Source organism: Myxocyprinus asiaticus, chromosome 7 (genome assembly GCF_019703515.2).
Source record: "Myxocyprinus asiaticus isolate MX2 ecotype Aquarium Trade chromosome 7, UBuf_Myxa_2, whole genome shotgun sequence".
In the NCBI taxonomy this organism is placed as follows: Eukaryota; Metazoa; Chordata; class Actinopteri; order Cypriniformes; family Catostomidae; genus Myxocyprinus; species Myxocyprinus asiaticus.
The window spans coordinates 25,642,453-25,656,105 of record NC_059350.1 but is presented as its reverse complement, the minus strand read 5'-3'; the positions used below and the strand labels follow the sequence as shown (position 1 = coordinate 25,656,105).

The 13,653-nt window shown below is 36.4% G+C and overlaps 1 protein-coding gene across 1 annotated transcript in view; it reads right to left on the bottom strand.

Annotated features, from left to right (window-relative positions):
- Positions 1 to 2,444: 2,444 nt before the first annotated feature.
- Positions 2,445 to 13,653, bottom strand: part of c7h3orf70 (chromosome 7 C3orf70 homolog) — a 33,788-nt gene continuing 22,579 nt past the window's right edge. The window contains exon 2 of the mRNA XM_051702576.1: positions 2,445 to 3,949. Coding sequence (XP_051558536.1) covers positions 3,315 to 3,949 — 635 coding nt within the window. The 3' untranslated portion in view covers positions 2,445 to 3,314. The remainder of the gene's footprint in view (positions 3,950 to 13,653) is intronic.

Here is a 13,653-nt window from a genome sequence, read left to right as displayed (position 1 = left end):
AATCCAAACGACCTCAGACCCCTTTAAAGCGAACCTCGGGAGGTGGTCTGAGTACGGTTTGCTTGCAGCCTGCGGTTCCGTTCGCTAATAACGTGCATTGTGAATACAAATCGCTCTGGGCTCACGTGATTTTTCCCTTTCGCGTAATTCCAGACATGTTTGACCCTGACAGGTTACCGTACACCAGTAATGATGACGTGCAGAGAAGAGACGCGACGAGCTGCTTATTCTGTTTCTATGGAGATGACAGAGTAAGTTGCTGATGAAAACTATTTAAACTCCTCACAAAACAAACTCAAAGATCTTACTTCAGTGTTCTGTGCAAATGAAGACTCAAGGGTTTAACCGAACCGCATTGGCAAGACGCGTGACAAATAAGAGATCACCATATGAATATTTTACTATTGTTTTCAATGAATGGATGTTGCCCAAAGCTGTCAGTTGATAAAACAATGATCAATCTCATTTTTTGTTGGCAATACGACTAATCTACCATAATCCATGATTTAATTTCTTGTATTTTACCTCTAAATACAGTATTATTACTATGAAAAAATACAATGCATTAAGTTTAATGCACTGCTTTTCTCTATTAATTTATCAAAAAACAAAACAAGATGTTATATATTTACACTATGTAATACAGTTCTTTTTTGATGCAGAAGATCAATAAAATGTTTTATTGAACAAAGAAACTTGTACTACTGCTAATTATTCATTTTAAGGATATTAAACATGTTTAATAATCTCATAAGTTAACTTACATTTAATATAGTCATAATAATAATAATTATCATAAATTTTGTCTTTTAAAAAGTGGTCTGGGTTCCACAAAAACAACAGTGTGAATGCAAAATGGACTGAGACCCTGTAACATGTCAAGTGGACCAAAAAGAGATGTGACCATTTTAGAGGTCCGTAATTTTAACGATAAAAGACTGTAAAAATGCTACAGTAAAAAAACATAAATTGGTTAGTGAGTAGTTACCCTAAAATATAGGTAATTGATTTTAAATACATTTAAAAAGACAATACATGTTGTTTTATGGTAAAAAGTTACATTTTTTAGATGTAAAAAGTATGATTTTCCAGTATAATTAACAGTTACAATTTATATTATGTTTAACAAGAGAGTATATCACAGTAAATTATTGTGAAAATTACAGTAAAAAACAGTTATCGGGCATTCCCATTACATTTCATTATATTTTATGGGAATAGTTATGTTTCTTCTTATTTTTAATATCACTTATCTACATTGGGGTGTTCTGTGTTATATCTGATGTAGTTTAGTTAATGTTTATTGCATAATTATAATTTCACATGTGTTACCCTAATGATGTTCAGTGTTTGTGTGAGTGACACTGAGCACTGTCTCTACATGTTTATTGGTCATTGCTCTTAGAAAGGCCACTATTGATGAACTTCATGTCATCATGTGCCTTTCTGTTATTACTATGGTGAATAACAATACATTAAAAAGTGAAAAGCAGATTTTTACAGTTTCAGAAGGTTAATATATTAAGTATATCATTTAATAATATAAACGACGGTACTGCACCATAAAATATACCGTAAAAACAACAGCTTTAAACTGTAAAATGTACGGGTTGTTCTGTAAAGTTGTTTACATTATTACTGTATTTTTTACATAATTAATCTGGCAACCACAGCTGCAAGTTTTTTTGTTTTTTTTTTACAGTGTGAATGCAAAGAGAACTGGGTCCTTTTTAACTCGGTTCACTTCTTGGTCCACTTAAAGGGGTCTGAGCTTGGTTCTTTTAAAGAGGACCCAAGTGTGAAAACACCCTAAGGTTTCCAAACAGACTATCAAGTCTAAAGGGGGAAATGTTCTAAGACCTTTAATTAGAAAAACTGAAACTTTTGCAGCCAATGAAGGTCTGAGTGACTATAACTGAGTAAACTTTCAGTGACAATAAGCATTCCTCTGGCTTTGTCATTTTGAAACTCTTCATAGTGGTATAGACACAGATTCATCTGTAATGAATTTATCTTAAAGGAAAAGTTAACCCAAGAATGAAAATCATGTAGTTTTTTTACTCGCTAACATGTCGTTCCAAACCTGTTTTTTGTCCTTTTTGGTACCTGAAATCCCATGTTCACTATGAACTTTCCTTGTGTGGAAAAGTGCTGCATAAACAAATTTCTCCTTTTATATTCGATGAAAAAATCAACAGCAACAACAAACAGGTTTGGAACAACATTAGGAAGAATAAATAACAGAATTTTCATTTTTGAGTGAACTATTTCTTTAAACGTACTGCACTTTAACAATAAGTGATTGTCAAAAAGCTTGAATGTTTTCCACTTTAAAGAAGCTGCTAACCTTGAGGACTGTATACTATAAAGATGGGAGGATCTGTCCCTCCCACACACTCTTAATGCCAGACAAGTACCGTCTGGTAATGTACACTTGGCAGTACCTCTAGGGAATCTCTCTGTGTGTGTGTGTGTGTGTGTGTGTGTGTGTGTGAGTGAGAGAGAGAGAGAGAGAGAGAGTGAGAGAGAGCGAGAGAGAGAGAGAGAGAAAGAGAAGGGTGATTCCCTCAAGCACGAAGCCTCAACCTCCTTTCATCAGAAAGTTTCATTACCATTCTCTGAGCTTATGCATGATTTAGCCACTGCTCTGACTGATTCTGCTAACAGGAGGTTGAAAGCTTCTCTTTCCATCTCATTCTTTTTCCTTCTATTTTTGTAACGCTCTCCATCCTCCTAACACACACACACACACACACACACACACACACACACACACACAGGCCGCCTTATTCTCAGTCTCTCTGTATTTCATCAGCCTTTAACTCTTTCACTTCTATGCGTTGAACAGAATGCAGCTGGGCTCTTTAGGGAGTCAGTATACCCCGGGAAGCTTCAAACTTCAAAGTTAGACTTTGATACATCTGTTCATCCATAAAATATTCTATCAAGTATTGAGTTCCGTTTGGTCATAGTCTCCACTATATGTGTATGTCAGTGCACTCACTTGTGTGTAACATACATCAGCTTCACCATGCGTAAGGGAACAGACTATAGGGAGAATGAGAGTTGCGGTAAGTACAGGAGAGAAGCCCCCATGACTCATGTCTAGAGTTTTTCTGGGACAACTTCTGATGCCATTGCTATAACAGCATGTGTGTTTGTATTGGCTGATGGAGCTCATGCACCTGTAGGACAGTGTGGGGAAGTGTTTACGTGACTGAGTTATTCCATTTCTCAATTCAATAAAGATCCATTCCATGGAAATTTCATGGGGAAATTCTATTTCTCATTTGTGGTATGAACTGACAGGCACATCAAACTGTAGTCTCAATCTTCTCGATGATTTCAACAGTTGATTTGGATGGTGACAGTAAAGTGCACTCATCCTGGTCCCAGAAGCTACCAGGGCTGGATTCGACATCGGTACTCAGCTCATCATCTTCCTCTTCCTCCTCCTCATCATCCACACAGGAGTCCTCATCGCATGATTCCATGTAGTGCAGACCCAACGCATTGATTCCAGAATCTTCTGAGCTGGAGGGAGAGGAGCAGTGGCCCATTTTAGGGCCTGAGATCTCGCTCCGTTGGGCATGTTTTACGATGGGACCCACCTGGTGTGTGTGCTTGTTGGTACGCTGGGGTGCAGGTTGAGGTGCTGGGGTTTGAAGTTGGTGTGTAGGGTTTGCCGTTGGTGGAGGCGGTCTTTGTACGTAACACATTTTACCATTGATACGTTTAACCATGTAATCATCCACAAAGAGGTCAGAGATGACACAGAATTTGGGCGATTCTGGGCAAGGTGGAATTCGAAACTTGGGAGCTGTCCTGAGGAAGCGTTCAGTCAGGGAGATTGACAGGTTCATGGTGTGGGTTTGATCTGAGGGGGCAACAGGAACTGATGTGCTGGGAAGCTGACAAACGCTGGTCATGGGTTGATAGACGTATTTACCTGCAAAGAGGAGAGAGAGAGAGAGAAATGAACAATAAATAGCAAATTAAATAATGTTCCAGGGTTGTGTGCAGGGTTTGACATTAACACCAGCCAAATGCGGGTATCTCTGTCACTCTTACTAGCCACTTTGGTGAGAGACGTTTTTAGGGTTTTTCCTGCATTGAAAATTCTGTGAATGTTGGGCAACTCAGAGCAACTGCCGAAGCAAATTTAACTGTGTTCTCACGTTCAGCTCTTTATAAGCACTAAATATGCCTCTCATAACTTACACGCACATCTGTGCGGGGCGAATGAAGCGTGCCACTGCAATGCACATCTTAAGAGATAAGATCGCCAGAGCTCTGGGACAACGCAGAGCGAAACTTGCGTGATTCAGTCGGGCTTCACTCGATATCGTGGCAGCTGGTGGAGATCACAAAACTTATGTGACCCATTTGAATTCTACAGAGAACATTCTATTATAAAGCTATATATGAAGGAAGTCGAACCCCTCAAACTGCTAGACAGCCCCTACATTATAATCAGCACCGTTGAGATTAAGAGGAGACAAATACACATCATCAGTTTTTAAAATACACATCATCATCATCTTTACATTTTCTTTTTTTTTTGTTGTTTTTTTTTTTTTTACTGCAGTAACACTGAAATCTATTACGGCGAATCTATTAGACTTTATTTTTATTACAACTGTGAAAGTTGTAGTTACACATTTCTAAATGTGTTTTTTTTTTTTTTTTTTTTTCAAAAAAGATACTATAGTTTATTTTTTAGAAAAGACTATCAAAATAGTATAAAAAAAAAGACTATTGGTCTTACCTGAGATAGTGGAATTTGTAATGATAAGGCCATTGATAAACAGTGGTTAACTTTCATTTTGGCAAGTACAATTTAGAATGAAGGGGTTAAAACTTCCATGAATTATGGACAAATTATTGACAAATCATGAGGCTTGTGTCCTGCTAAACTAATATTATTCTGTTACAAATAAAATGTCTAAACAAATGCATGCAGTTACAGTCTCTGGTTACCTTTATCACTTTTTGCGAGGTGGAGGACTTTGGCTAGTGGCTTTGCTGAGTGGATAGTGACCTTGGAACACTACTAGCCACAGTGGCGGTAAGACAAAAATCCCATCGGGGTGGAATTGCACATGCAGACCTGATCCTAGCCACCAGCCATAATTACACTAAAGATGGACTGGTAATCCACACATAAATGCAGAACTGATTGCATTAGTGTGTTAAAAGTTTTAGGGGTAAAGTTTTTCATAAGCCATAGCAAAAATCATTGTATGAATCAGTATGAATGCCAGAGGAGGCTGATGGCATAAAGCCTCCTCTCATTAGTAAACTGACCAACCAAAATGGATATTCTATCCAAAGAGTGTCCGAAAAAGGCAAAATGAATGAAATTTGCCTCCTCCTACATTTGTAACCAATCATTATAAGAGGTAACTTTTCAAGCCAATCATCCTTCAGTATCATGTTAGCGCATCATCAAGCCTGTTGTGGTTAACACAATGCAATAGAACAGATGAAGGAACACTTTCAAATTTAGCCGATGAAATCCAAATTGTTGAAGGATCTTAAAACAGGACTGAAAAGCAGAATCATATTCAACTCAATGAAGGAGTGGAGGATGGCTCCATGATTAAATGGTGGGCTCCCTCAAGATAATGCACATTTACAGTTCATGGAAACGCGCAATATTTCGCATTTCCTTTAGTCTAATTTCTAGAAATGTGCATTAAAAATGCTAAACATTTTGATGGAAACCCAGCTATTGTGAGCAGATGTTAGATTGAATGGGGCCCTCAATTCTTTTATAAATATTTGTATTGATCATCTGTAGATTGACAACTGTTGGGAGTTGTTCTTGTTGGGGAAGATTATAACGCATCTTAAGTTGTCAAGAAAAGATTTTAGAGAGAGATCATCTTCGAGTGCATAAATATCAGCAAATAAATAAAAAATATATAATAAAACCTAATGTAATCTTGTTTTAAATATTTGCCTCCCCACAAAAATTATTTTTATATTCCAACTCATAAACTTAATGGGACCCAATTCTTAAATTCTGAATTTCTGCCCAACCCTGTCATGCTGTAGTTGGATGCTGAAAAACAAACACTATCTGGCCAGCAGAAAACACTGAAATCGCTGACTGGATGTGAGAGAACCTAAAGGTTTCTAAAAGGAAAAATAGGTAATATAAAATAGACGCAAAGAAATTGGATTGGAGAAAAGAGAGGTTGAGGGATAATGGGTGAGGAAAAAATATGTTCTCACTGTAAGCTTAAATGAAATCCCATTGGAGAGTTACTGTAGTGTTGAGCGCCCATTGATTTGTCTGCTGTGCTAGTGATAGCTGTGATAGATGGTGTTATAAGTTGCTAGACTCTTACACTGTAAAACACATCAGTTCTTAATCTGACAGTGTTACTGTTTCACAGAGAACAGAATTGATTCTTTTACAACCAGTGCTTTATTCATGCAACAAGGAGAGAATGCAATTCTTTAACTTTCTCTAACCATGTGTGGTCATGGAACAGACATGTTTAAGGGAATACAAGTTTCCTAACAAGGGATATCACGTGGTTAATTAAGGTCTCTCTAGGTGAACTTGTCATTGGCTTCTCCAACAAAAGTCATGACATTCTTACTACTTCTCTTCCTCTCTCTGTATCTTGCTCATTAGCATGCACAGACCACAGAAAAGATTAGCTGAAAATAGGGCACTCAAGGCATTTTGTCATGAGAGACAAAGAAAAACTAAATATTTCACTTTTTAACTATAGTTTTTGGTGCATGGTTGTGCTGTACTGTATCTCTCTGTAATCTTTGTGCAAAATATGTTGCTGGTGTACCTCATATAAAAGCAGTTCCACTGAATTTGCCCCATACAGTTAGCAGAGTTTGAGTGTGATGGGCAGTCTCTTGGAGGCAGAATTCCCTACAGAGATGGAATGGATTCTTTTGCGCTGGAACATTCTGAGGCACAGCTGGCCACGAGGCTGAAATAAGAATCATTTCCATCTAATCCTGATTTCTGCTCTCATGTAGAGATGACACAAAGCTGTCTGGTATCACAGATATCTGGGCAGAAACAGCACCAGCTGTAGCATCACATGAATGATAGTGGCAGTTACTATCATCCAATTCGATGGAATGAGCCTTTAATGAATAACATCTTTTTAAACTGAGGCAAGGTGTTCCAATTCCCCAAACTACTTTTCTCAAAAACATTTAGACAAAATCTCTTTCTGTCTCTCTTGTCCCTCCCCACTTGTAAAGTGATAGAAAAGCAATTGGAATCTAATGATTAGATAAACATTGAATTTCTCATTATCTTCATCCTTGGCTATGCTACCATCATTAATCCTGGCTTTAGATGAAGAAGGCCTTTGTGCAGTGCTTAATCATCATGAGGTCCTGGAACAAGATCCACAGTATATGAAAACAAGAGTGTTTAACCCTTAAACGCATACCTCATTCCACCCCCTGTACCTCATCCATTTTTTTGGAGTTGTGCCCACACCTCTTTAGTATTCCTCAGTCTATCTCTTATAAATAGGGTGACACAAAAAAATGCTGAAATTGAAAAAAAAAAAAAAAAACAATTCATACAAATAAATACTACATCATATTGACTTTCTGTGCAACAGTTAACTATAAAGAGTGGTGAATAATCAGTATTTTATGTGTATACACATACATAATATACATGTTATTTCTTACTCAAGGTGGCACTGATGTTTCAGTGATTGACTTGATTTACATTTGACATTGCTATTTGATGAAGCAACAACATCGAAGTAAACTTATAGCAAGTACAACACTTGAAAAGTATGATATGACTATTGTCAATTGGGTGTACTACTGAAATAATGTAAGTTGTGCATCTATTTAGACTCAAGTGCTTGAGAAAATACACATATGATACACAAACATTACACAAGTGCAGGGGTGGACTGGCCGTCGAGAGCACCAGGCGTTTTCCCAGTGGGCCGCTGGGTAACTTGGGCCAGCCCGTTGCTGCGCAAGAACCGGCCTGTCCTACAGGCTATATAGGCGGCCGCCCTGCGCTCCAACATGCCTGTGCGGATCCCATTACAGAATGAAGATTCTAAACAATTTGTAAGATAAAGACGATACTATGGTTTTTATTTTAAAATTACTTCCACATCGTAACGCATTTCCGTTTCAGCGCATGGATTCCGGACCTCATTATTTGACATACAAATCACAGTAATGGTGACAACCAAAGACAACATATTAAGTACAAGATGAGCTCTGAATAATCACAAAATGACAAATAAATGCAAGTTACAACAAATACAATAACAGCAGCGTATATAAAATCTGCAAAAAGTAAAGCTATTAGCAGTACATAGTCATTTGCATAATTTATTCATACCGCAGGGAGCTGAAGTGCGGCTTGCTGAATAATGCTCATGCCTGATAAAAATGCGGAAAATAAGTTATGAAAAATATTACTTTGTGGCTAGTTGAGTCTTTGAGGCTTACTTTGTTTAAAGGAGAGCAGAAACAGTGCTTGTCAAAGCATAGGGCTTTTCACTTTTTCTCAAGAATAATCTGGGGAAGGAATTAAAACACTGCAGATATAAAGATGCAATAAACTCACACTGAGTGAAAATATGAGCAAATAATCAGCAAAATATCTACAAAGTTCTACACTTTAAGAGGTATGTTTATTTTGTTTTAAATATATGTGTTTATATTTATATACTGTATGTACATATCTGGACAAATTGTTTTTTTTATTTTTTTTTTATAAACATTTACACATTTATGTGAGTAATTGACATGAAGTTTTAAGCATTATCATCAGTGTCCAGCTGTGTGACACTTTCTTCATCTAACTATTTTAAACAATATTTTATGATCTTGTATAGCTATATATACATATATAATATATTATTATTATACATGTTGTTTCCACAACCTCATATTAACTAAGACAATAGTTTATTTGCACTTCTAGAAAAAAGTTGAAAGGTGATTAAGATCTTACATTTTTTTGAAGAAATACTGACTTGTCACAGCACATAAAATACACACTTTCTCTTGTACTTTCATATACATTTTAACCTAACATCTGTATGTTGGGAAAAAAGTTTTCAGACATGTTATTTGTCTGAGCTATAAAGTGCTTATTTTAGTGCTTTCTCTAAAAAATCCACTCATCACATTTACAGTGGTTTTGTATGTTTTTAAATTATGAAAATTTTTGCACTGTGGGGCCTGTTGTCATGACTAGCAGTCAATAGAATTTGTAATTTTTTTTCCAACACAAAAATTTGAAATTGATCCAGAAAATGACATCAATGAGCCGGTGTGTTATGGTGTGATGTGTTGCAGGCCAGGATTAGTGTGCCGTTCTGGGCCAGAAAGTCCAGGGCCACTTTTTAGTCCCTGTTCGCCCCTGCACATGTGTAGATTAGGGATGCTCCGATCGATCAGCCACCGATCGGTATCGGACGACACTCACATCCTATGACTCGATCGGTGACCGTAATTTGGCCGATCGCATACACCGATCGCTCATGGTGCAAAAGACACGCGGCTCCTTTAAGACCCCATGACATGAGAGAGTGCGTGTTCCACTTATTAAAGGAATATTCTGGGTTTAATACACTAATATAGAGTAATGTGCAAAAGTCTTAGGCACATAAGATGTTTCACAAAAGCATTTGTCTTAAGATGGTTATTTATATCTTTAGCTTTAGTGTCAATAGGAAATATAAATGTTAGACTCCCAAACATTACTTTTGCAAATAGAAAAGATTAAAAGAGAAAAACAGGGATCACTGCAACAGATGTCATGGCCCCCACAAAGCCCCCCACTGAACATCATTTCAGTCTGAGATTACATAAAGAGACAGAAGCAATTGAGACAGCCTAAATAGATAAAAGAACTGTGGTGAATTCTCCAAGAAGCTTGAAGCATCCTATCTGCCAACAACCAAGAAAAACTGTGTCCAGGTGTTCCTAGGAGAATTGGTCACACTGAATATTGATTTAGCTTTTTTATGTTTACTGGACTTTGTATTACATTAAGTGATAAATGAAAACTATTTATGTCATTATTTTTGAAGACATCCTCACTATGCAACATTTTTCACAAGTGCCTAAAACTTTTGCACAGTACTGTGTATCAAATCAAATCAAATCACTTTTATTGTCACACAACCATATACACAAGTGCAATAGTGTGTGAAATTCTTGAGTGTAGTTCCGAGCAACATAGCAGTCATGACAGTGATGAGACATACACCAATTTACAATAAACTTCAGATTTACACAACACAATTTAAAATCTAATATACACATAATTACACACCACACAATATACAATAATAACATACAATGTACAGTATACAATACACACAATATAGAATACACATTATACAATAAAAAATAGTATATATAGTATATATAAAATGTACAGTAGGTTGTATTGTACTGTATTGACATTCAGGCTGTCAGTTGATAGTCAGTTGCCAGTGTGTTGTTAAGAGAGAATATATTTATGACAGTCCGGTGTGAGATAATAAGATTAATAAAGTGCAGTGCTGATGTATATTGATCGTGAGAGATCAAGAGTTCAATATATATATATATATATATATATATATATATATATATATATATATATATATATATATATAAACAGTTTTCTTCAGTTTGACACTAAGCTTCATTTTTTATAAGGCTATCTATCTTAACAGAGAATATTTTGTTAACCTATACTTTTTAAAAGTCTTATTAATAAAAGCTTTTTAATAAGCCTTTTAAACTTTTTTTTTTACTTATATTGTCAGCAAAAACTAGGAAAAGTGATATTACTGGGAAGAGGAATATGCAATTTATAGTGACAATGTGCAGAAAGCTTACATATAGCCAGTTATGACAGAGATCTTGATAAAAGGTAAAATGTTTGGGATCGGTATTGGCCGATCAGGTGACAAGAAGATCAGTGATCGGTTGTAAATATCCTGATCGGAGCATCACTAGTGTAGATTATGTGTTATGTGCTAGCTGCCTTGTGACGTTACACAGGTCACATAAACTTCAACACATAGAGACTGTATCACCTAGATATCACATAGAGATTGTGTCTGTTCCCCGAACTACCAAACACAAAACTCTCACTAAATCATTTAGAAAAAATTTAATTAAGGTCAAACTTGAAAATAAATAAAATAAATTAAAGATAAACACCATATGAAGCTAGGGCTACTAAACATTAGATCTCTTTCTACCAAAGTACTAATTGTAAATGAAATTATTACAGATCATGGTTTGGATGCACTCTGTTTGACTGAAACCTGGCTTAAACCGGATGAATATATTAGTTTAAATAAATCGACTCCCCCAGGTTATTGTTATAAACATGAGCCTCGTCTGAAGGGTCAAGGAGGAGGTGTTGCTACAATTTACAGTGAAGTTTTTGGTGTTACTGAGAGGACAGGATATAAGTTTAAGTCTTTTGAACTAATAATGCTTAATGTGACACCGTCAGATATAAATAAAAAAACTCTCATCTTTTGCCCTTGCTACGGTATATAGATCACCCGGGCCGTATTCTGATTTCCTTAGTGAATTTGCTTTTTTAATCAGATCCTGTAGTTACTGTAGATTGAGCTTAATTGTTGGTGACTTCAACATTCACAAAGATAATGAAAATGACACACTGGGATTAGCATTTATCGATATTCTCAACTCTCTTGGAGTCAGACAAAATGTGACAGGACCAACTCATCACCATAATCATACGTTAGATTTAATTCTGTCATATGGAGTTGATGTTGATACTATAGAAATTCTTCCGCAGAGCGATGACATCTCAGATCATTACCTCGTCTCTTGTATGCTGCGATCAATTAATGTTACTCAATCTACACCACGCTATCATTCAGGTAGAACTATTCTTTCGACCACTAAAGATAGCTTCACTAATAATCTTCCAGCTCTATCTCATACACTCAATAAGCCCCAAAGTCTAGAAGAACTTGATGAAATAACAGAAAATATAAATACAGTCTTCTCTAGCACTCTTGATAGTGTTGCCCCCCCCCCCCAATTAAAGAAAATGAAAGAAAAAAGCCCCGCACCATGGTACAATGATCACACTCGGAAATGTTCCGAGCAACTCAGAAAATGGAGCGCAAGTGGAAGAATACAAAATTAGAGGTATTTCACGGTGCATGGAAGTATAGTGTCTGTAGCTACAGACAGGCACTAAAAGCTGCCAGGTCAGCATATTTTAGCAAACTCATAGAAAATAACCACAACAATCCTAGGTGTTTATTCAGTACTGTGGCTAAATTGGTTACGAATAAGGCCTCAAAGATACCAGATATTCTGTCACAGCACAAGAATAATGACTTCATGAATTTCTTTACTGATAAAATTTAAATAATCAGAAATAAAACTGGAATTATGCAAACATCTGTCACAGTACCTCAGAAAACAGTGTCTCATAATTTTCCTCATGTGCAACTTCAATCCTTCGCTGTCATAGGTCATGAAGAGCTAACAAAACTTATCGAAACATCAAAAGCCACAACATGTACAGTATGTTAGATCCAATACCATCTAAACTCTTAAAAGAGGTATTCCCTATAATCTCAGAACCTCTTCTTATTATTATTAACTCCTCACTATCCTTAGGACCCAAGAAGCTTTAAAATGGCAGTTATCAAACCGCTTATTAAAAAGCCACAACTTGATCCTGGAGAACTGGCTAATTATAGACCAATTTCAAATCTCCCATTTATGTCAAAAATACTAGAAAAAGTAGTGTCCTCCCAACTATGTTCATTTCTACAGAGAAATAGTATATATGAACAATTTCAGTCAGGATTTAGGCCTCATCACTGTACAGAGACTGCACTTATCAGAGTTGCAAATGACTTGGACTTATCATCTGATTGCGGCTGCATTTCTCTTCTAGTGCTTTTAGATCTTAGTGCTGCCTTCGACATGACAGGTCACGACATTCTCTTGAATAGGCTAGAGAATTATGTTGGCATTTGTGGACTTGCATTAGCATGGTTTAGGTCCTATTTATCAGACCGCTACCACTTTGTCTATGTAAATGAGGAATTGTCAAACCAAACAAAAGTTAAGTATGGAGTGCCACAGGAATCAGTTTTAGGGTCTCTGTCTCTGCTTTGATTCTTGTATATGCTTCCCCTGGGAGATATTATCAGGAATCATGGAATAAATTTCCACTGTTATGCTGATGATACCCAACTTTATATTTCCTCAAAACCTGACGAAATTTCACAATTTTCCAAATTAGTAGAGTGTATCAATGAAATCAAAGATTGGATGGCCAGAAATTTTCTTCTACTCAATTCTGACAAAACAGAGGTACTAATAATTGGACCAAAAACCTCTAAAAACAAGCTTCTAAAATATAATTTGACTTTCGATTGATGTACTGTTACATCATCTTCAACAGCGAAGAACTTAGGTGTTATATTTGATACCAATCTGTCCTTTGAAAATCAAACTACCAATGTCTGTAGAACAGCAGTCTTCCACCTAAGAAATATTGCTAAATTACAACACATGCTCTCTGTTGCTGATGTCAAAAAACTAATTCATGCGTTCATGACCTCAAGACTAGATTATTGTAATGCATTACTGGGAGGATGTTCAGCAAGATCA